This window comes from Lonchura striata, chromosome 10 (assembly GCF_046129695.1).
Source record: "Lonchura striata isolate bLonStr1 chromosome 10, bLonStr1.mat, whole genome shotgun sequence".
NCBI classification, from domain to species: Eukaryota; Metazoa; Chordata; class Aves; order Passeriformes; family Estrildidae; genus Lonchura; species Lonchura striata.
The window spans coordinates 14,511,682-14,537,560 of NC_134612.1; the positions used below are offsets into that span (position 1 = coordinate 14,511,682).

Below are 25,879 nucleotides of genomic sequence, written 5' to 3' on the forward strand. Positions count from 1 at the left end.
TTTTAGACAAAATAATCTACTGGAGTGTACTGTAGGGACTGCAGTGTGTAGGGACAATCCCCCTGCAATGAGTGTCCATTTAAAAAGGGGGGTTTTTACATGACCATAACTTTCTAAAATGTTTTGCATTTTTGGTTGTAGGTCTGGTCTGCCCAGCTGGGGATATTTTTGAAAGTTGAACAAAACCAGCTTAGATGCTACTTGATGAAATATAAGTAAAAACATACTTCCTGCTTCTTTAAAAAATGAAGCTTTTGGTAAAAATAGAAACTCAGCTGATGTGACTTGGGTATGAAAGCTGTGTTTGGAAAGGAAATAGTCTTCACCAAGGGGTGTGAACACTCTCATTCCAACAGAAATGGTTTTGATTTCTCTGAGGTTTTAAAAAAATTGCTCAGGACCTGATCTGAAGCCCATTGACGTCAAAGGAAAGATTCACAGCGCCTTCAATGGGCTTAGGATCAAGTGTGAACTGAGCATGGGCAGCTGTTCAAGGCCTTTACAGCACCACCAGCATTTTAGCATCTGATGCTTAGAATGTGTGTTGACCTGGCCTCTGGCTTTGGGATAGTGGGTATAATTGCATCTCCAAAAGTAACTACAGGTATATATCAGTGATGAATTCTTTTTGTACCTAGATCAAAAGTTTGATCTCAAAATGAAGCCTTGGTGATGAATTCTGTTATGCAGACAGTGGAGAATGGGATTTAGGGGCTGTTTCAAGCTCATTTTGGTGCCCTGGATGATTCCACATTCTTAACTTTCATAGCAACTGCTGGCCCATGAGCCACCTCAGCTCTCATTTGGGCAAAACTTTGACAAGACAAGGGATGCTGAACTGGGCTTTGAGTTGCTGCATTCTATAGTTGAAGAGTTTGTTTAGATAAGCTGAAGAGAGAACATTCTTGCAGGATGAGTGAAGGATATTGCACTTCAGATGACTATTCATGAATGACATAGTAGCTGGGATAAATAGAGATGCTTTCTTCTGGTAAAGACAGAGAGATATAAACACATACTTTTACTGCCTATTAATGAGTACTTAATCCACAATCTAAAGTCATGTCAATGTAAATTAATAAAACTACAGATGTACTCTGCTGGCCAAACGTGAGTAGAACGGACTGCAGAAATATCTGTAAATGTTTTTCAGGCAGTATAAGAACACTGGAATCTCCACCTGGGATAAAATTGTGTCTTCAGCTGCAGGAATTTCTGAAGAAAAAGGACTATGTTAACTGGCTGGGAGAGGACAGACAGGGAAAAGACTTTTGACTGAGATCCAGGATGAATTTTTCCATGCTAAAATGTGGTCTGGGGATGATAGCCAGCTGCCCTAACTTTGATCAGCCAGTTAGCTGCTCTGCTTGACTTGTGAGGCTGGGTACTGGGATGAGAGTGAGGCAAGTCAAGAAACCAAGATTTTCTGCACAACAAAAAAATGCACCAACAATGACCACACTTAACTGGCTGCTCGATAAAATGGTCTAGATTTCTCTTAAGCAAAATAAATATTATTGAACTGACCAGAAAGACAAATAGAAATTTTTCACTTATTTCCAATTAAGATTTGATGCATTAAAAGAGCAGTTACAATTCTGAATAAATTACTGATGATGTTGAAGTATAAAATTTATATAATTAAATAATACATCATTCTGAGACTATTAATGATTTAAATTATTTGGATTTCTAGGACTAAAATATGGGACTGAGCTGAAAAATGTATCTCCTGAGTACTACAAATCTAAGCTATGAAAAGTTGCTAAGCATATATTTCTTACATTGTTAGATTTGCCAATCTCATTGTTCAAATAAATACTTATTGCAAAGCTTACTTTTATAACATTTTCTTAATCCTGCCTGCTTATTTTGTTTTACTTTATACAAATGTAAAATCTCTACAAAGGACCCTGGTTCTGCACTTTTTCCAGATCAAATATACATAACTAATTGTTGTTTCTTCTATAGTGACAGTGAACAGTTTATGAAAAAAACACCTGCTGGTAAGGAAAGAACCCTCAAAAGTTAATTTTAAAGAATATTCATTCTAGTCTTTATTTTCATCAGCTCTTAACAATTGACCTCCTTTCTCTTAAGACCAATAATGACAATGACTTATCAAAAATTTTCTGCATGATTTAAAATTTTTCTTTTTAGACATTCTTTGTTTAAAGTTTCTTCTCAGTGGATGCAATCTACAGATCTATGTTGAATTATGGGCTCAGAGTGATACTGTTTTCACATTGCATATGAGGCTAGTCTAAAGCACTATATGTAATCATATTTTGCTGTAAAGTTATGCAGATTTAGGTCACAAGTCCTGCTTAAACTACATCATATAATGTACAGTTGTTCCAGCTCCAGTAACCAACCTAAAATTGAAAGTTAATACATTACATTAATAATATCATACTGCCTATGGGATCATTTGTCAGTTTTACCATAAAAGACTGATGATTTGATAACTGAAGAGTATTTATTATAGGGGCAATTTGTACTATTATACTATAAATAAGAATGTCTTGGCATTTCTATAATAAATCCTATTTTCAGTGGTCTATTACTCGCTTATAAAAAAATCACCCTGGGCTGAATTAGATCTATTGGATGTACAATAGCAATAATATATTACCAAAATGTACATTTATTCCAGTGAGTAATATGGCCTTGAAAAACCCTTAAATGTGTATTAAATTGATCACAGATATTATTTACATAGAGATTGGAATAAATCTTTTGGATACTGTCAATATTCTAAGCAAAAGGTCTATAGGTATGGTGCTGATCTTATTTGCATAGGAGTAAATCATATCTAAAACTACACTGGTGTCAAGAGACCTGCCCCAGGGAAAAATGATCCCTGATGAAAAATGTGAAGGAGAACAAAATCAGACATGGATAAAGAATTATTCAAAATTAGGTATATAGGATGGGCCTAGATAAAATGTAAGAAGCTGTCAAACATCATACATGCTGTCAGACTTTTAAAAGACCTGACACTGAGTAAAAATATAAACTATATCCAGAGGAATGTATCTAGGGAATGACACTTGGCAATTTCTGTTTATCCTTGCCCAAGTTGTATCCTGCCTGAGCAGTTATCAGCAAGGTAAAGGATGTCAGCACCACCTTTCCCTTGGCACGCAGGAATTGGACACAGGTGCCAGGACTGTCCCTTCCCGTTGTCCTCTGGGAGTGAACACCAGCCAAGTGGGTGAGGGGTGTGGGAAAGAAATGGGCCCACAGAGGTGCTGAGCAGCATCAATGCAGGTGGTGCACAGCATGAGCATTTTACTGACATGCTGTGCTGCACTGGAGGCATTGTGCCTCTCCAAGGTAAAATCCCTTCCAGAGTTCTCCTCAGAGTTGTACGAAGCCACATCACCCTTTAATTAACACTGTGCCTAGGAGGCACAACTGAGCCTTTAGTATAGCCACAGGCTTTACATACACCTTAACTTGCAAATTGCAGATAAAAATACTTAATTGAAGTATAAACTGCCTCTTCCTTTTTTTTTAAGAAAGACCTTGATTTACATATGGAAGAGAAAGTAATTACATTTAACAGATGTCAAAGCTCTTAAGGAATATCTGATAATAATTAATCACTAAGAAAAAAAACAGAAATAAGAACATTTAATTCATTTCAGAGCTGCAGTCAAAACCCCAACCTCTGAAAGGACTCTGTTCTGTTCTACTCAATTATATCCTAATCTATTCTTTCCCAGATTTTACATCGCACATATTATTTTAACATTGAAGCATCTTTCCAGACTACTACATTCAACAATATGATTGCATTCTGTTCCATAACTATATTCCATGAAGTCAATCAGAGCTGTGACATCTCAGTGTCATGCAAGACTGCCAGGCATCTTTCACAATTCTCTAGCCACTGGATATATTTTTTACTTCATATGACTTCATCAGAGTTTATTCTCATCGTAACATTGAGAAAGTGAATGCTAAATTAATCTAATCCTGATGTGCCTCTACCCCTCCCTCCACATTCAGCATGCCAGAGCAATGGACAAAATTATTGAATTACAGAAGCAATGGGCTTCTGTGCTTATAAATGACATTTACCCTCCTATCTATTAATTTTGCTTAAGTACTCTCAGCAGAGTGCAGAGAAGCAGAATCAGGATGCTCACAGGACCTTTTCTTGAATATCCAGTCCACTATTGTAGACAGACACCAGGGCATAAGTGACATTTTTATGCTATGTCAGTACAATACCAGGTGTGCCTACACCAAACAGTATGGTATTTCCATGAGTTTGAAGAGATTTGCCCAGCATTTTTATTCTTCTATATTTTCTTCTCTTTTAACTAACAACTATTAGCAGCTTCTGGTTTAAATGGGACTGTGACCTGAAACACAAAATGTTTTACTCTGCTATTCAATGCTTTGCATCTTTTTCAACACATATATCCAAAGGAGAAAATGGTTTATTTTGGAGTCCACATCAAAAGAATGTTAGAAATCATCAAAGAAAGTGGAGAGTAGAACATATGCTGTTCTAAGGATAGCTTCAATCCTCTAAAAATTAGAAGCCAGATTCTACTCTCACTGGTATCAGTGGGAAAATTTCCACTAACTCCAGAATATGAACAATCAGATCCTGTGATAATAAAACACAGACATATATTTCTAAGGGAAAGTGTACAGGATATTTTTACTCAATATTAAAATATAAATGTATACAGCATAAGCCTAAAGGAGAATTTTTACTGGTTTTACTGAGAAGAGAATAATGAATAAATTAGAATTTGCAAGGATCATACCATAGGCTCTTTAACCTTTTTGAGCATCAGGGTATATTTTGCTTGTTTGCTTTTATCGCAGAAAGGTTTCTATGGTAAAGTTACAGATGCTCAAGATACCTGGAATTTCCTAACTCCATTAATTTATGGAGTTTTGCCAAGTGCTAGCTGATTATTGCTGTTGATTATAGCTTGTTTATTATAATTTACTGTATAATAGAAGAGGTGCTTCGGTCAAAAGTAGTGGAGAGGTGTTGGGGATGCTAACTCAGAGCCTTGTCTTTCAAGTCATGCTGTTGGCAAAGCTGTTTCTCTTCCTCAGAAGGACCAGGCAATGAGCCCTGTTTCTCTCTGAAGTTAACACAAGTTCACTGTCACTCTTCAATGTGCAAGAAATCCTCTGTGAGCACAACTTGGGTCACTACAGACGCCCCAAGATGGGACAGATGTGTCAGTGATGCAGTCAGGCTGTTGACTTATTTCTCTGAACAGCACACAGTTGATTTTTTTTCCACAGCAGCAAGAGAAAAACCTGCAAGTTCAGAACATAGTTCCAGTCTACCTTCCACATAATTTACTTCAATTTAGTTTCTAAGGTAGAAAGTAATCTAGCTTTAAAGAAGTTCCTTGGAGCAGGTGAGGTTAGCTTTGGATAGTCAAACCAGGTTTTCCTTCCTATGGCAGCCTACCCAGAAGGTCAGTCATGGGATCAGTCCCAGCAGTCATCAGCATGCAGGAAAAACTTGCCCTCTGCCCTTAGGAGGCATCCTCTCTGGGAATGTATCAGAATCAGCAGTCATTCTCTTCCTGCAAGCACCTGTGATGGTCTAAAGTACAGGTTTAGGTAAAGGGGAGCTCAAGGTGAACTGGTATCTAATAATAATCTGTAACTTAATGCACCATTACCTGAGGGTAGCCCATGGAGTTGAATTGGTCACTAATAGCTTAGAAACCACAACCAAGCAAACAAAGACTAAATGAGCATAATGAACAAAGAACAGAAATATGACCTATTGAAAGCAGGACTTTCTGAACTTCATGGGCCACTGATTTGACACGTTATCCATCTGTGAATCAAAATGATTGGGTAAGATTGTTCAGAACCATGAGGGTCACACATTCATTCAAAACTAGGTGGAAAAAATTAAATCAGATTATTTCACTGATGCCCCTGACTAGGGAGAGTCCATATATTTGTTAAGGGGATGTTTTAATCTTCCATCCAAAAATGCAATGACTTCTCATAGCATGCCTGATAATTTAGAGTCTCCTCAGGTTTCTGAATTGTGCTACTGTATGTAGCTGAAAATTGTTTGATAAACATCAGTAAGTAGCCTGGCTTTAAACCAAGCCTGTCATCTAGTGGAGTGCTATGCTATTCCAACTTTAATCTAGATAACTGGCACACATAAAATAAGGAAACACAAATGTGACACAGCTGCAGCTAGTCTGCTGGAGCTAAAATGCTTATCAGTGTTTTATGCCTGTAATATGAAACTAGTTTGGAGAATCCTATGTGCAAAAGAATGGTAATCAGATTGCGTTGGTATAATTGGTTCTAAAAATGTTGGAAATTAAGAATTTATGGTGCCTTCAGTTTACAGTAAAATCCTTCTTGTGTTATGACTTCGGTAGACATTAAAATTGCTGCAGAACTGTGGCCGAGCTTCACAAGTTACCACCCAACATGTGCAGCAAGCAAGGTTTTCAGAAAATAGGCTAATGATCAACAGTCTAAAAGCAAGGCCCCTGACATAACTTAAGAGTGGTTTGCTAAGCAATCCATGTGCCCTTTCTGAATAATGTATCTGAATGTGCCAGGAAAATACAATGTATTAATTTAATTTACTGGTGTAGTAAATTAAATAAAGAGTGTGTGATCCAAGTGCTTTTGTCAATAGTGCATTGATTATAATGCCACCTACTGTACTAAAAATCTAATAAATACAGAAAGTCAGCTGGAAAACTAGGAAAAAAGTACACCAAGTTCTGGCACTTGAGCAGATATAAACAACCTTATTTGTGCTCTAGAAATAAAAATACACTATCACTTACCCTACATTTCAAAAAAGGAAACAGGTGCTCCGGAAATAAAGAAATCTGGTCCTTTAATTTTGGACCTAGAGACAATATTGGGGAAAATCAATTCTGGTAGTAGAACAGGCAGAGGAAAAGAAATGTAAATCAGAAATTCTTTTCTCAACCAAGTTGTATTGTACAGCTGTGCTGTTATTAGGTCCATACTATATGCTTTGTTTCTCAAGAAGTATCTCTACAAAGGTGTGACATGCTGTTGTGATTACAATATTGGTTGAAAAAATTTGAAATAGCTTCCAGATTTACCAGTATGTAACTGGGATGCTAAAAAAATGATGGCTTTGGCTCCTTGCTCTGCACCAAGCTAAGGAATATTATACAGAGTTGAGTAAATACCTATGCACAGGCTTGCTCTCTAGGGACAGTAGTGTCCTGTCATCCATGAAGTGCTTGCAGAGGTTTTCTGAGACTACTGGTTCAACCTGGAGGCTGGTGTAACCTCTACAGTTCACACCAGACTGCACAGAACTGCTCAGGCTGGACAGACAGTTACCACCATCAGATGCCTATGTGATTAAAAGCTGCATAATTTACTCAAAATACTAATAGCTGTCACAAAGCTGTGACAAAGGCAAAAATATTGAGGGTGGCTGCTGGCAGTGACAGCAGATTCTAGACCTGGAAGTCGTCTAACTGGCTTAGTTTTGAAAAGATTGTAACTTTGCCTAGCAATTCTCCCTGATTCCTCTTGGCTGTTAGGCACTGTCACCAGATATATTCAAAGCTGCCATGTTTGGTTTTTTTTTATTGGGTCTCCAAGATAACCTTCAGAAAAACTTGTATGTTTTCAAGCTATATCAGGATTTTAGGGCTCAGTTGATAAGCATTTGTGACTAATCTGATTTAGGGGAGTATGACATGCAATTAGGCTGATAATCAGCTTGAAGTTTGTGACTGTTAAGTCCCTATAAAGATGGCATTCTCATTTTTATGATCTGATTACACCCCTCTCCAAAAAAATAGTCCAAGAAGCTCCAGGCCCAATTATTCACAAGAGTCTGATCCAGAAAAGTAAACATTTGAGAAAGTGTGAAATTTTAAGCATTTGGGTAGTTCTACCAGATTCAACCTACTTATGCTGGATCAGTCTCAGACTAGAGCAAGATATCTGTGAGAATGTAACTACCCAGTATCCTGCATATACCCCTCCAGTTGGTTTGTGCAATGGTTTCTTTTGCACTGGAATGTAGTGAGTTGAACATTTTTTTTGGAAGTCTTGGATGCAAGTGTAGAATAGTGGTATTTTCCCTCAATTAGATATATGTAGTAAATGGACATTGGCTGCTTCTAAAGATAAACCATTATTCCTCTACAGTATGTATGTTTGCCCAGAAAAGATGCATTCCCTCACTCTGTAATGAGAGGCAGGGCACAGAATTAGGTGAGTGTGCCTCTCTGCACACACAGACAAGGATGTATTTTGTGTTTAAACTAAGTACATGTTGTAAAACACAAACCAAAAACTGATTACTTGCAAGGACGGGTGACAGTATGTGGCTAAAGTTTAGGCAAGAACATAACTGTGTAATGAAATCACTTGGATGCATTGGAAAATTCATTTTCCTTTCACCCTTGGAAAAACTGATCTACATGGGAAGAACTGGAATTTTATGCTGAGGTTTTAACTTCTGTTCCCTCAGCCTTCTCGAATACCCTCTCGCCCTTTCTGCTCGGCCTACAGCTTTTACACGTCTCTCCATGACTCTCTTCCTTTTGTCTGCCTCCTCAATGGCTCCAGAGTCCTAAAGAAATGTTCAGCTTTGAAGACTGGCCTAAAAAAATGGTAATTTTCCAGACAAAGGCCAGGTGTTACTTCCAATTCATTCAGTATGCATCCCTATTATCCTGCGGGTCAGCTCCTGCCGAGCGCGCTCCATGGGTGTTCCGACTGCGTAAGGCCTGTGAGATTTGCCCCGTGTGACTGAACTGCAGATGGAACTTTCATATCCCTTATTTTAGCAGCAGTCAATTGCCAAACTTTCTTAGTAGCAAGCTGGAAGGTGATTTCTGTGTCACAGCCTCGGTGCTTTCTCACACCAACCAGAGGAGGAGACGAGGTGTCCATCGTCAGAAGAGGGCTGGACACGAGAGCTCTGCCCTGCGAGCAGGGTGACCGTCAGCAATGCCTGTGCCACTGTAGGGACACAGATTTTGGCTCATCGGATTTTGGCTCATCAGAATTTGGCTCATCGTGCCTTTTCCTGCTCGCCTGGAGAGGCAATATCAGTTCCCCTCACCAGCAGCTCAGCAGGAGATGTGGGCCAGGCTGTGCAGAGCAGAGCTTCCCAGGGCTGCACAGCCTGGGTCAGGGCTGAGCGGAGCCTGGGCAGCGCCCGCACAGCCCTCGAGCGCCTTGCCAGGATTCCGTAACTCCTTCTGGAGCCACCATCATCTCTGAGATACCTCTTCCTAGCAAGGTCAGCCATTTCAAGCAAACAAAGAGTTTGGATCATTGTTTACTCTCAGGACAGATTATTTTTTCTCTATCTCTGCAACCAGGGTTAGATGAAAAAAAGAAACAACCCACCCTTTGTCAATATACTGTATCCAAATCAAACTAACACATTTGGTTTCTGCTAGAAAACAAAGTCAAGTTTCAGTTTCTAAATAAACCGTGTATGGAGTCATCACTCTGGAATTTTGCCTTTCTTTCCTGTGTCTCCTTTCAGATAAAGAGAAGAATCATAGATAAGTAAAGCTATCTGCAGCTGCTTATATCCAGTTAAATCCAAATTTCTTTTGAAGAAATGCTTAATACTGCTGAAAATACCAGAAGTTAGAAGCTGAGATGTCATTCAAAACCTTCCTTTTGAATTCTCATTGCCTCAGATGCAGCCATTCATGGAGATTCCCTTTACATTTTACCACTGGAAAACCTTGCATCATATTCAGTGATGACTAGGTCAGGCTCAAGATATTTTACTGCATCTTAGTAAAATCAAATATCTTGTTACAGTGGATTAAATTAAACGACCAAGTCATTATGGGACCACTAGAAATCTTGACTTTACTAGTTTCATACTTAACAGAAATTTCTAGAATAAGGCTAAAATTGTGTATTAATAACTTTTCATTTTTGAGTGAGTTGTTTATCATCTTCCTTATGTATTTTTATTATGTGTTTTTATTGCTCAGACAGAGTGAGACGTACCATACCATTTAAATGATGAGTACAAAAAGAAGGAAAAAGATAAAAACATATATTTAAATGAGATTGGGACATCATAAATAAATGCATTAGGAAAAAAAGAGAAAATAAATTTTTCTGCAAGGCACTCTAAACCAGTCATGCTATGGAGAGGGTCTAAGCAAGGCAACAATGGTGATGGAGAAGTATAATGAGTGACAGGAAGGACTCTGTGCTTATACAGACTGTGAGAGCAACTGTGAGTGGGCTGAGCAACAAAACAAAAGCCAAGGGATATGATTAAGCACAAACCCGACAAGCCCATGTTTTGATGGGGAGACAGACGACTTGAAAGCAGCTACTCACGGGTTTTGCTGAAGAGGGTGAGAGGAGATCAGCCAAGGCCAGGATGACAAACCACAGCTTCACCTCAATGTGGTGAAGGACACTTTGGAATATGGATCTTTAAGTGTATGTTCAGATTTCATTACAGCCCTGGCAGCTGGCAGGGGCCTCTGTGTGAAAGTGTTTAGCAGAAGAGAAATGGACTTAATCACGGGCTTGGATGCTCTTCTGCGTTTTGAGTAGATAGTGCTGAAAATGAAGATGATGTGAGGCCTGTAGTTAAAGGGTTTTTGAATATCTAAACACTATTTCACAACTTCTTTTTTCCCTGTCCAGGGTGAGTTTTTATAGTTTAGCCTTTAATCTTGTGAAGCAGAAATTTAACATGTCAGTGTTGACAGACTGTTAACTATAGCAGCAATGATGAAGCCTCTATAATATTAACCTTTCAAAAAATAAAACTACAATAATGATGTTTCCATTAGACCTTTCAGATCACTTACAAATTATCTGGAACTCCTACTGTTTATTTGTTTTTACTTTAGATTGTTGCCCCAAGCACTTAAATAATTGTAATAAAATAATAATAGAATTAAGATTAGATAAATTAAGTGGAAATGAAACTGAATACATTTTCCATGACAGCTGGCAAGTCCCATTCTGTGACTGCTCAGAAACAGAACTGGAATTTTTATGACAGTAGACAATAAGGCGATCGTGTACAGGATGTAACCCAATGCTCAAGAGGAGCAGTGTGCAAGTGACACATCAACAAAAACAAACTTGTTTCATTTATGTACTATTAATTACCATAACTTACATAATCATGGACATCTGTTCTCCCTTTCTCATACAAGTACCTATGCACAGATAATTACCACTACTGGTCACAAGAGCAAGTAGCATAATATAAAGATAAAGAAAAATAAATCATAACATATAATTATATATTAGTATACATACATACACATATATATGTATATATATGTACCTACCTATAAATACAGATAAGACCAGCTCTGTCTTATTTATTCATTCATCAATTTGGAAATGATTTTTTTAGTTCTTAAACTTCACATTGAAACTGTAATAAGTTGTTCCAACTTGCATACTTGGAAGACCATTATAGAGAAAAAAAGAGCAAATAATTTTTAACTAATCAAAAATTAATTTTGACAATATCAGTTTAGTCATGATTGTTCCAAAAGATCAAAAGATTTTGTTTTTTTTACTGGACTATAAAGGTTCATTAGTTTTAATATAGTTGTATTCTGCCAGAAGAAATAGCCACTGTTTTATTGCATTGTTCAGATAAAAGAGAAAAGCAACTGGTGCACAAATTACAATCCTTAGGAAATAGGGTTTTTTCCCATTTTGAATCTCTTAAGGGTGATATTTGTTCCATTAAATATTTTATGATGGTCCCTGTCCAATAACTGTACTGTTGGAGCACAGAAAGCTGTTTTCCTTGAATGTCACATCACTGAATCATAGAATGGTTTACTTTGGGAGGGACCTTAAAGTTCACCTAGTTCAAATCCCCCACCATGGAGAGGGGCTGTTTGTTTTTGTGCCAAAAATTTTACAGTCACATATCTTCTATATACAAATTAAGGGTTAGTCAAGAGCACAGTTCTGTTAAAAGTGACATTTTATAACAAAGAAGTGGAAATGCCCACATACATAAGGTTAATAAAGGTACTTTATATTAATAAATATGTATTACTATGAGATAGGTAAAAGCAAAAACTTGCTTTAGCATACATTTTTAAAAGTGATGAGATCTTCAAAGGCTGCTGATATTTAATGGGCTTTATTAACTTTTATATATAAAATTTTGACATTTTTATGCAATTGTACATATTAATTTAATTTTAAATTTCATCTTACCTAATCAATGGACCTAAGTTTGCTTGCATTTCTGTAAAATGCTCTTGGATGACAAGTCAAAAAATGGTTATGATATTTTTCTGCAAGTGTCCTGGAAAACACATCCTGAGTTAAATAACCCTAAGCAGCAGGTGCTGAATTAGTGCTCCCACTTTTGAGAAAGATAACTAATCAAATTAATCTAGATGTGCCCCTGCTTAGAGGAATTCCTGCATGTGACAAAATTGCTGGTCCATGTTTAGCTATTTCTGAAAACACTATTAACTGTAGATTTGGATATTTAACTTATTTACTGTCTTTTTTCAGCCTCCATCCTTTTGATCAGTCCCACCAGCTAGAAGGAACTGGGGAGACCAAGGTGGTGAGGAAAGCTTGCCTTACTGAGAGTAGAAGTAACTGTTTCTGCACTGCCAAATACTCATTGGGAAAAAGAGCAAAACACAGACCATTAAATTGCATCTGTTCATAATTTAATCTTTTGTTCTGTAACTAACATCATGTAGCACTGTATATTACAAAAGAAAAAAGAAATAAACTTCTACCAGGCAGGTTGTGAAAACCCACTGGACATCTCTCCTCTGTAAGCCCATAGGACAGATTGGTCTGCATCCTGAGTCCTGAAGATTTAGATAACTTCCACTCTTCTGTTTTTATTTATTTTTTTTAAGTATATATCAGTTTTCAGTGTCTAGTGTACTAATTCAATAATGTATTCATTTAATTCCTGTGAAACTATTTACATACTGTGCTCCTGTTGTATTTCTTTGATTTCTTTGGAGAGAAGAAAACTCAAAAGACCACCAGGCAGAAAGTCAAGTCATCAGTCCATGGTGCCACTGGGCTCGTGGAATTAAGGGATGAAATTTCTGCTGTTGTACAATGGTCCAGGAGGAGGCTGGTGACAACAGGGAAGGAGAGAAAGATAGGAAAATATTTATTTTATCAGTTTATGACTTCTGAAGTACTGCTCTGCTGTTTTAAACCAGTACATTTTTCCTCTGCCCTCACACCTTCACATCAAGAGTCTGATATACACTGGAAACAGATGGAAGACAGTATTTGAGCTGATGCTGTGGTTTCTAAAAGCTAATGGGGATGAACAGAGATTGATATATAGATATAGCTATAGATATGGATAAGTCAAGCAAAGGAGCTGAACTAATTTGTACTAATTCACGCTGTCATGTTAAGTGGGTAGGTATGGAGCAAAGGGTTTATTTTTTTATTTTAAAATTTATTTTATATTTATTTTTAAGTCTGAATTGTCTTGTCCACCATTGCAAAGAAAAAAATCTTAATTTAGTGAGCCATGAAGCTTCTCCTCTTCTTCCTCCCCCTGACTGTAAGTGTGCTAAAATAAAGTCTGGTACAACAAGGAATAAGCTGTGACTGGGTATGACTGGCCTCTTTGACCTGGTTAAAACTTATGTTCTGATATATCCTGTATACTGCCCACTTTACACCCATTAAAATCCAGATTAACTCCAGGGAAATCTGTGTCATTTTAGGACCACTGAAAAAGATTTTTTTTTCCCCAAATAAAACTTGTGCCAAATAACACTCTTTATAATGGTGTAATCTCATTTCATGAAAAATATAGTGCCTCCTCTGAACATTATTTTCTGAATAAAAATGTTTTATCTTTTCCTTAAAAATTGCTGTATTTTAAAGAACATTTTTTTCCCCCAGCACCTGCTTAATCTTTTGTTCCAGAGATAATTTCTCATTACCCAGGTGTCCTCTTATGGACCCACAGAAAGATTGGGCCTAGTTTAAGTGTGAAATAATCCTGTTGCTTCTATCTGAGAATGAATGAGCCCAGGATTAGATCAGATAAAACACACTTGAGATAAAGTGCACAAGGTGGATTATATGAGAAAAGAGGATTTAGTGAAGAACATATCCACAACTTTTTGTTAACATAGAGAATGGTAGCTTTTGTAAGCAACATTTATGGAAACTCAACTGGAGGTTTAAAAGCTATGTCTTTTGTTGTACATTTCTCTGCATACATTTGCTTTGTAGCTAGTAGCTTTAACTTTGGAAGCCATGCTGGGCCTTGACTCATGCTCATTTTGCTTAATGAAAAGCTAAGGATGTACTTTTACTCATAGATTCTTGTTTTATTTTCTTTGAAGTTTATTAAGCTATCCAGTAAGATGGGAGGTTCATTAGGTTGTTATTATCACGGCCGCAAATTAAGCATCTGTTCCCTGGGGAGTTATAACCTTCAAGTGGATATCAGAGCCATACTTATTACAATATTTACTTAATTACTAAGTTAGTGCTCTTGTCATATAAAATACAAACATGGACTCTGCTGTCCATGTTAGCCATATACTCTCCACCCACTAAATTTTTAAGATACACTAATTTCATTGAAGTACTCTTTTAAAATATGTACCAATTTGTTGGTAAACAATTATTGAAAAAGTTAAACTGAGAATGATGAAGCACAGTTATGAATTTAAGGTATCATCAAGAATATTCAAAAATGCTAAGGTATCTGACGTTACAAATGACTTTGCTTTCCCATCTAGAGACAAATGCAGTTTCCAGTACCAACAAATGCATTAAAACATTATCAAGTACCTCAAAAGTCAACATCAAGATATTTTTTGTCAAGTAGCTGTATGGACATCATTGGACTTGATAGTACCACTCAGGCAAGTACAAGGCTGGAGCACAAATCTTTTATGAAAATTCTGAGAATTCCACCTAAGAGGCAAATTGCCACTATAAATGTCTGAAAGTCATTCTTCACCATAATTTTGTGGCATTTTTTCTTCCTCTTCAGTGTTTCAATTAACTAATGTTGTAAATTATAGAATTACCAGATCTTCCCTCTCTAGACTTCAGACAGTGTCAAGCCATATAAGCTCAAAAATATTGTTCCCTCTTCTCAGACATGACTTGTGTGAACAGATATGACTCCTGGGAGAATGTCAACACCACAAGACAATGTCTCTGTTTGGAAAATTCATGTCCATTTTTACTTCAGAAATGCATTTGGACTTTATAGCGTTGCTTTGTTTTTACTCTGATAGATTCATCATTGTCTTGCCATCTACTACATACTACAAAATCTTAATATTATTCATATTTTACACAAATAACTATTGTTCTGTTAGTAATGCACTATTTGACATGGTGCATTCTTGCAGCCATTTTCAAATAAACCCTGTAATTATTTAACTTTGATGAACCTTTTCCTGGAGATGTTTGTCTTTACCCCAGCTATAGAGGAAATGTAGGCTTTTAAATCAAGGTCCCTTCAAATCACAATGGCATGGGAACAACTTCCACTGTTTCTATAAACTCTAGTTAATATAAGCATTCTCCTTAAATGAAGGTTTATAAAATCCCCAGTTTTAAAGAAATAATGGTTACATGCAAGTCTGGAGTCTTTCTTGTTTCTCCCATAGGAAAGAAAGGCCATCTTAACTGAATAGTCATCTACCAATGAACATGAATTCTGAAATACAAATTATTTGTGGCTTGCTTTGAAATTTTCAACAAACATGTTGAACATTTCAGCTCAATAAAAAAAAAAAAACAAAACAATTTTCCAGCCTAAGTACTTCAAGAAAACTTGCACTTGTTTTTCAGTAGTTCCATATAAACAATTTTGAAATTAAATACTGAGATTCTGAGGTCCAGTATAAGTGATGAAAAAGTTTTAGTAGAAAATATCTTAGAAATAAAAATTTTCCTATGAAACTCTGTATACTAAATACAAACTCAAATGCTCAAGTATTTGCTGTGCATTTTTGGTAAGTTTATACTAATTAGCAAAGAATTTTGAAAGCTTTTCCTAAGAAAAGTAAAAAAAAATATCAGTGCCTGAAAATATGATGATATCAACATTTTTGTGACCACTGAATCTTGATTACTATAGATGAGTGTAAAATTCAAGCTATAATCCAACAAAATCCCAGCCCAGCCTCTACATATCTTAATTTTGTTCTTTTTTGAACTTGACTCCTTAAAAATTCATAGCTCATACCCTTTGCAAAGATGGGCTTAATTTATTTTTCATTTAGTTCTGTTAAAAAAGATTTAAAAACCCCAACTTTGCAAAGCATTAAAATACTGTTAATAATTTGAGTGTTTTTTAGAAGAATTTAAAAATTTGAAAAGTTTAAATAAATGGATTAGTCCCCATCTTGTCATCTAACAATAATTAAAATGAGAAAACCCAACAATATGAGTTATAACTTCAGCCATCAGGGACTCCTTTACAATTTTGCAGAGGGAAGACCTCACTAAAGTTATTTATAGCTATATAAATGTCAACAGAATATGAGTTGTACTCTGAAGTGTCTGGAGTTTCTCAAATGTACTCAAATACTGAAAAAATAGAACAACATTTTACATAATGTGTAATAATTATGGTAAAATAATAATGAGAATATTCTCTAGTGAATTTTGTTCTTCTACATTTTCTTAAAATTAGATTTGTGATTAAAAATAATTCTCTGTAGTTATATCCACAGAGTGGTATAAGCCTTTTTCATCACTGTTAATGAAAATATGGTTATGCCTTCTATGAAAAGTATGTTTCTCAATATGATGTGCTGTAAACAACATGTCTTTAGGCTATTTTTGACCTTTAACCAATGGGAAAGGTCTGTCTAGTTGATCTCATCTAACTACACAGTAGGTACAAGAAATTAAAGCAATTTAGGTTGAGTCCTGGTACAATATCAAGTATTGGACACTGTTTTCCAAAAGGAAATACTTAACAAGTTTGTAATTCACAATTATATTTATCTTATGAAAGAGGTAAAAGAGAAAAAAAAATGTGAGCATGTTCAACAGTGTGGAATCCCAAATAAAAAAATCTATTATATCATTGTTGTTTGTAAAAGTTGGCAAAGACATTTGTAATGAGCAAATGAAAAGTAAACAATCTATTCTGGATCAACACTGTGTCAGACTGCTTGTAAGGTCATACAAAAAAAGCAAATATTAAATATGGGGCTCCAACAGCCCTAAGATATTTGCCAGACTTTCAAATTGAACTGTGTTTTTCAGTGGGAGAGCACAGTACATAAGAGCTTAACAGTCAAGATTTGTTTTTTTAATGTTTTTTTTTTACACTAATTAAGTCCTAAGAGCACATGCATAATCTAAGGGAAGATCATTGCTTTTGGTAACTTTACAGGCCCCAGTTTCACAAGTCTGGCTCTACTTTACTGAGATGGAGCCTGACCCCTCTCCAAAGACTGGGAACTCGGGATAAACACATTCTTTTGTTAGCAAGCTGGAAAACCAGCAAAAGTATTCAGGAAAATATGGTGTCATCATGTGAGGAATGGGTATTCCAGAGCTTTTGTGAGAATAAGCCAGTTATTTGCTCTGAATTCTTACAAAACCTATTCTAGAAATTGTCAGAAACAAGGGGACAGTCCAGAGGGGATTTGATCCAGAGGGATCCTCAACTTCCAGTGACCAAATCTAATCTACATACATATTCAGCTGCTATTCATTAAAAAGGTACAAGGCCAAATTCTTTAAAATGTGCAATCAGGCTGAAAGTTTTCAGACACCTTAGATCCTCCTTCTGGTGTGATGTGGAAGAACCATGATCCCCATACAAACCCAGGTTTCATCAAATGACCAAAACTGAAATAGAGTTTAATTTTTGTACAATTTTGAACAATTTTGCTCACCAAAAATAACTCCTGGTATTTTTCCTTGTTGCCTATAACCATTTTCTTCTTCTGGTGTTTTTCTTAGATGAGAATCACCTTAGGCAGCCTAAATATGTATTTGAAACTTTTTTTTTAAGGAGATACCTTATAGTGTCATTATTCATCGGTGTATATCCTTAGAGAATATTTAAATGCTTAAAACTGGAAATGGAGCATAATGCAAGGCACTATAGAGCAGATGCTAAGCTTGAAGTGCTTTTAGGAATACATACACCACATTTTAATTTCAACTCCTATTATTATACTAACTAGTCACAAAATGGCTTCCTATTTATGCAATGTGTTATCTGTAATGTCACTTAAATTGAATAGATGAGTGCCTTCTAATAATGTATGTTTACTTCATGAACTTGTGGGCAATTACATTGTAATTATGTCTTTTGTAGGTCCTTTTTTGCTGACACATAGTGCACCAGTGCATTTTAAGTGTAATTGCAGTTCTCCCTACCATTTAGGAAAGCTGAACATTGTTAAAGGTTTGTAAATTACCTACACTTAGACCATAGCAAGCAGGCAAATTAAATGGCAGTGTCAGTAATATTACAATGTAAATTGGTGCCAAGCATAATCCAAGGTAGAAGCATTTTTACAGAATAATGTTTACATAGTACCTCAAATGCAACAGAAAACACAGATACTCCCAAACTTGTAAAAGTACATAATTTTTATACCTGAAAAAAGACACAGAGCATACAATTTACATAGCTGTCAACTATCCAATAAATCAAATATGTATTTATACACATAAATTTTGTTCTACTGGGCCACACAGTCATCTTACAGAAAAGAAAGGTATGCTCAAATGCCAGTATGTCAGAATTCTTCCTCCTATTGGGTATAGTGCTTCACGAGAGAAGCAAGAAAATATATTCCCAGCAGCCTGAAAATCTCTGGAGAGAAGCAGGGAAAGAGGGAAGAAAGGGAGACCCTCCTTGCTGAGACAAATGGATCTTTCTTACTCCATTCTCAGTAGACTTTGAACTCACCAGAAGGAAGCAACCGACCTCATTGCCCACGCTTGCTCCTCCTTTTTTCCTTAGGGTAAAGGTATATGCAGGAATATGGGGCAGTGTGTCCTCATCATGCTTTCAGCTTCTCAGCAAACCCACGGAGTTTCTCAACAATCCCCAGGAGAACTCAAGTTTGGATGCCCATAGCTGATTGTGATCCTTGCAGAAGGAGGCAATGTTAAAGCCAAAGAGAGGAATCCTTTATCCCTACCCTTACTCCTGCTGAGCAGTGAGCTGAGTCTCCCAATGCAAGGAGAAGAGCAAAGGTAGGAAAAAACCCATCTCTTGTTGATGGCATGAGGACTTATCTTCCACTGCTGGGACTCCAGGACTGTTTGATTGGCGTTCAGAATTACAAAATCAGGTTAATACATTTTCAGCCTGACGCTTTAAAGCTGTTTGCTGTATTATTATTAATCTCAACATCACAAGATTGAATTTCACTTTCATTTTTTAACCACTTTGAGGGTAAAACAGAAATTTCAAAGCAGAGAATAGTTTTATTTGTCCAAATTTTTCAACGCTCATGAGGCACAATTACAAAAGTACAACTTTTTTTTACTACGGATTTGCTATATTGGTGTTTTTTTCAAGAACTGAAACTTGGAAGGTTGATGCTGTTTTTGCTATAAGAATTTAAACTATCATTTGCATGGACATGTCACTACAGAATTTTTTTAAAGTAGATTTATGTCACCCTATGGGGCTTAAGGGGATAGTGATTATTATACACTGAGAAATGTGCATTTAGCTTACAAAACCAATGTCCCACAGAGGTGACCACTCTAGAAAGACCAGCAACATCACTTAAGTAAATTAAATTTGAAGTACTGTCCTGTCACTTCATGCCTCTAGGCCAATCACTCACTGGTGGAGACATCCTAGTTTTGGATTAAACCAGCTCAACCATGCAAACTGTAGCCACTGCATGGGAATGAGCATCTGGGATTGACAGATCACAGATCATGGCAATAGAGGCCACAAGTCCAATGACATAATTTTTATTTAGAGTAAAATCCTAGTGGCATTTTTGTAGAATTCAATCTTCAGTAAATATTTATCAGAATAAACCCAGGGGGATGTATGCTGATCTCATTTGCCTTCCTTACTACTTGGAAGTAGCGATGGAATTCTACTCATGAAAATCAGAATAATTTCCTATGGATGAATGCAAAAATTGATATGATAAAATGAAAACAATCACATTGCCAGGCCCAGCACAAGTAGGCATAGTAAGCTCTCAAATTTTGTGTATTCAGAGTTCCCGGGGATTTAGAATTCCTCTTTCTATTGGTGGTTCTATCTAAAAGTGAGCAGTGCAAAATACACAATATGAAGCAAACCCATGAAGTGGCTGGTGGTCATTTCTCCATGACTGGTGAGAAAGAGAGAGGTTTGCAGAGCACCGCCACAACATGGACACAGAGATATTAATTATGCCTGGCCTTCCAAGGGTCAGCATGGAAAAGGCACAACACCCAGTCACTTTGAGTGACTCTGTGACTGTTCTCTTTTTGGTTTTCTAAATGCATGAAAATCAGCAGGATACAGTGCTTAAATTGAAGGCTTCTTACTAAAGCCTTACTAGGAGGTTTTTGTGACCAAATGAGATGGTTCAACCAACTCTAGCCCCATCTTTAGTAACTTCTGTTTGATTGCAATCTACCAATACATGATATAATTTAAAGAAGTCAATTAGTAGTAGTTTCAAGTCTGAAAGTTTGCACAGCCATGATAATAATGTCACGTTCACAGGCCTCCCTGTACTTCTAAACCAGTTTTTTTCACCTTTTTACACTAAACACAAAAATATTTTCAGTAAACATCAGTGGTAAATGCTATTCTATTTAAATGGACATAAATTATTCAACTACCACAATTATTGCAAAAATGTAACTTTTAATTTGGGGAGAAAAAACCCTTAATTGCTATATTCAGTAACTATTCTTCCATACTCACAATGTACTTAGAAGAGAACAGCAAAGAACTAAAGAATCCTGTTGCCAAACACAGCCCTTAAATTACCAGCTTGTCTATGGATCTTTTTACTTTAATGCACTTAGGGGGAATAGCTCATCACTAATGATTTGGAAACACAGATCACATAAATCCTCAACTCAAAGCTGAACAGTAACCTGAGTCTTAATACACAAGTTATGTCTCCTTCCTCTAATACATATACAGATATTAAAAAAATAATATTAATAACACCAAAATACCATGTCAAGTGCAATGGTTTCCCTACAAACTCTATCACCTGTTTATCTCTCACCCTCAGTACTAACACTAAATTGGGCCTCATGAAATATTCATGAGGGGCCATTTAATGGGATCATTTTTCCTGGCTAGCACTGACACTAATGCTAAGAAAAATCTCTTGACATTAATCTTGGGTTGAAGAAAGCCCCAAATACCTGGTATTCTTCTGAATGTTTCCTTTCCTCCTATTTAACACATTGCAGAAACCAGTCATTCTACATCTCTGTTATGCATGAGTGTGGGCATGGAAGGGTAGAGGAACGATACAAGGTCGGAGTGGGAATTTGTAGCATTATGATTTTCACATTGAGAACTCTGGGGTCTGATCCAGCTCACATTAAATGTAAATGAATGTTCTCCTTTTTTTTTTTTTTTTTTTTTTTTTTTTTGGTAGATGCATATTCTCTCAGAAGGAAATGAGAATATATTTTTGAAAAAGACAAACTATGGATCTCTAACTGCATTATTTGTCTAAACTGTCTAGAATTGATTAAAGCCCTTTTTTCTGCATTAGTTTATAGCTATTCTGATGATGAAGTGATTTAGGGTGTTTTTCAGGGCTGATTACAAGAGTAATGGGCTCTGGTCTTGCAATTGCAAATATGACTGTTTTCAAAGCCATAAAAAGTCAGAAGCATGTTTTGGCACATCCTAAAGACAGAGTTGTTTTTAGTTTATGCACTAAGAAGACTCCTGAAAAATATTATCCAAATTACAATCCCTCCCCTGAAGAAAAATCTTTTTAAATGTCCTAAAGAATAGTGTATTGCAGTCTAAAATGTAGCTTGTTGGCAAATGTTGTATATTAGGAATCCCTCCATACACAGTCTTTGGTTATATCATAAAACTACTGACTTGCCTCATTTTTCTAAACCAAAATACCTAAAAAGCAATACGTTTATTTTTTTTTAAGTTGTAGCTTTGTGACATCTATAATGGTTTTGTATCTAAATCTGACAACATTTGTAACAAACTGAAGTGACTGTTACTGCTGGAATGTCCTGGAGGCTTTTTCTGTCGGAGGAGATGACAGTAACTTTTCCCATGCAGATTAAGCTGGTGTTTACAGATTTGCCCTGGGTGTGCATTTTTATCCAGCTGTGATCAAGTAACACTGCCTGATGAGTGCCAGACAGATCTCCTGATACGAAGGGCTTACATGCCCATCACTTCTGTGCAGAACATGGTTCTAATCTGGACACCACAGCAAAGTTCAGTTATTTAATTTTTATTTTCCCTTCATTTGTACAGTAAGGCAGGATACTCAAATGAGAATGCAAAAAGCTTTGCCATTTGAAAATCTCCTTGCCATTTGACAGAAACTAGCATTATGTGGATTTGAAGTTATTTTTGTTCAGCCTTTCAGTTCCCCACACTGAGTTCTAACAGGATTTAAAAACAATTACAAGTGGAGTGGGTGGTTTTACAAATGAGAATTTAGGATTTCATTAATTCTTTTTTCTTTTTTTTCTTCCCTCAATGGATATGTCTGTATGTTGTAATAATCTGAAATATGCCAAAATATAGGCCCAGTAACTTTTTCCCATCAATGAAAGTGTGAGGTCAAGAGGTTGTTTGCCTTGGTGGGACCTGAAGCTATACACACATTATAGTGTGGTACTTTGAAAGTAGCAGTGGTTGCATATTGCTTTCTCAGAGCTCCTTGCTATTGAAGATGGAAGATGTTCTGTTTCCTAATATCTGATTCCCTGTTTGGAACCTCTAATACATGAAAGGATAAGAGAAAAGCCTATGACATCCTTTGAATTTGAACTTTAAACATATTTCTAAACATTAGCAATATGTACTAGCAACTTATTTCACATCTGTTGTGTGACTTAAAGCTGTAAAATGACTACTTAAACTTGTGGGAAAAATTCAGCTTTTTTTTTTTTTTATCAGCATTTCCACTGCTTTCCAAGACCAATTGATCCATATTCATATTGGTGTATGTGAACAGCATTTGCCGTTCAGTTTCCTGGTTACTTCAAAATGCCACACAATTTGCAGATCTTTCCTGCTCTAATATTAATTTCAGTACAGGAAAGTATCACAATCCCTCATCCCACCCATAGCCAGCTCTGTATAAATATATTATCCTCATAAATTGTAAGGCAGATTTTCCCAGAAGCCAGTATGAGGAGGCAAACATTCATATTAAAAAAAAAAAAAAATCCAAAAAAATCAATGGTTTCTACCAAGAGCTGGAATAGAACATCTTTGTATTTGTTATACAACTTACATTTGTGCTGAGGGCATCAAAGGTGCAGCAAACACAGTTGAAAAAGTGATTCCAGAAACTGGTGCATCAAGTCAGTACTGTCTGAGGAGTGCTATTCTTTTCTAACTATGAAATGGTCAGGTACTGGTGGGCCCAGGGGAAGGCTGAGTTAGAAAACCTTTCACCTCTGGGTTACAAGTTCAAATCTGGACAGGTCCTTGGTGACTGGAAATAATTACCATGTGATGGTTTTCTAGTGACTTACATGAAACATATTGGTGGGCTGCTCCAGAGCCAGTGGGCAGATGTCCCCATCACAAAAAACCCCACTTCAGTTTGTTCTCTTGGCAGCTGTACCAGAGGAGCCAAGGAATAAACAGGCATAACCCTCCTCTCTCCAGCCCTTACTTTCATTCAACTGGCAGGCTATTACTGAGGAACCTGCACTTAGAAACTGCAAAAATAGAGAATACACAACAATTTTGCTCACCACTGAGTTCATAAATTACAATATAAGCAGTTTGCCATGCCAGCTTCAAGTTGCTCTTTTGAAGGCACAGTTTGAAGCCGGACCATCCCAGGGGGGTGTGAAGAGGTGTGCAACCCCCCAGATGATGTCCCTGTACAGAGGAAAAGTGCTCTCAGTAGTGCTGGAAATGCCAGCAGCCAGCTCTGAAGGCCACTAGCTAAGGAGGGAGTCCATGGCTTTTCTCCCACCACTAACTCATCCCTCCCAGAGCAGGGACCCTGGGGACCCTGGGTCCCTCCTCTGCTTTGCAGAGTGCAGGACAAGCAGGGCACAGGGATGGAGAGGTTCATCTGCGCCCATGTAATAGGATGGGATAACAGGTACAGCCCCAGAAACTGCTTGGAGCCTTTCTCCATAACCAGATAAACTCAGCCTGTGTGAATACAGTACATATGTTCATATACATATGTTTATATGAAGATATGTGGTATCTCATTGGCTCACAACAATTTGGCTATTTTATAAAACTTGAAACTAAGTTCTTGAATTTTTAGAAGTTTATTAATTTTAATGTATCAGCCAACCATTAGCTCATGGAAAGCCTTCAGACTTTTGATACTGAGCTTTAACTTGCCAAGTTCTAATAATCATTAAACTTTAAGGAAAAAAATAATTGTAACCAGATTTTGAAAAACACTAAGCTGTTTTTAAACTACAGTTAGAGAATACAGAAAGCTGGAAGACTGCTTTCCTGGGGCTTTTTTTTCTGGGTGTACCGAAATTCAGTATCATGCAACCACAATTGTAATTCTTTAAACAGGCAATAACACGTACAGGCCAGATTTTAAATGACCTATGGCTAGTCACATAAATACATTAAAAGCTGGCTTTAAATAGCATCAGTATCAGATTTTATTCTACCTGAGAGTAACAAATTCAAGAAAGTCGCTCAAGCAGCCTTAAATTTATTACACAACTATTTCTTTTCTACTGCAATGTTAGCAATTTGGATCCCAATTCATATTAAAATGTAGATGAACATTTTTGAGCCACTTTCTCAGCTGATGTAATACACAAAGCTCAAATAATGGCAGATTTAGCACTGTAAAATTGTTATATAGTTATATATTGCTATCTGATTTACACAAAATCTAGCTATTGGAGCTAATCAGATGTACCATTCAGCTAAGGATCTGCTTCAGAATCATTATTTTTTTTAAATTGTCAGGAGCATGACAGAAGAGCATATATTTAATTCATTTATTTCTTCATCCATTTCAATGAACATTGGATTTTATCCTTTTGTGCACAAAAATAAATCTCCACAGAGATTTTTATAGCACTTATTGATTTAGGAGGATTTGCTATACAATTTAATTTTGATTTGCCGGGGAAGATGTGTTTTTTAGCAATAACCTGTCTATTATTCAGTTAGCTAGGTGCCTGTATGAGCTTTGCACTTTTAAAAATCCCTTTCAGGAGACTTAATTTTCACCTGCACATGCACAAGTTGACAGTTCCCTGTTCTTCACTGTCCTGACAATAAACCAAGAATCCCAGTACTCATTTCATTATAAACATTTTGCAAGCATCCTATAAAGATTACTTCTGAACACAACAGTCAGAGCTTCTTTTCCCTGTGATGAAAGGATGGTGTCCGATCAAATGAGCCATCCAGGCCCTAAAAAGGCTTTAAAAAATAGTTTTAATCTCTTCATTGTCTGACTTCACGGCATGGTAGTGCTGCCCTTAAATAAAACTTACATAAAAATGGTTAGTACAGCTGGTCAGAAAATGTTCTTGAAGTTTAGAACCACATATCATTGTTTATACAGATGACTATTTGGGATAGACTTCAATAGAATCTGACTTTACTAGTAAAGGAGAAAGCTTTGGCAATAGCACAGGGTGATCAGCAACAGCAACTCATATTTTCCAACTGAGATCAATGTGGACTTTAATCCATTAATGCAGA

General features: G+C 36.6%; 1 protein-coding gene across 4 annotated transcripts in view; it reads left to right on the forward strand.

Annotated features, from left to right (window-relative positions):
• Positions 1-25,879, forward strand: part of LOC110473922 (uncharacterized) — a 224,217-nt gene that overhangs the window by 175,607 nt on the left and 22,731 nt on the right. The window contains exon 6 of one of the 4 annotated variants that reach the window (XM_077785672.1): positions 12,535-13,610. The exons of 2 other annotated variants lie outside the window; for them this stretch is intronic. In XM_077785672.1, coding sequence (XP_077641798.1) covers positions 12,535-12,566 — 32 coding nt within the window. In that variant the 3' untranslated portion in view covers positions 12,567-13,610. Of the gene's footprint in view, positions 1-9,535; positions 9,682-12,534; positions 13,611-25,879 lie in introns of those variants that run through there. One more of the 4 variants, XM_077785673.1, reaches the window with a different exon arrangement.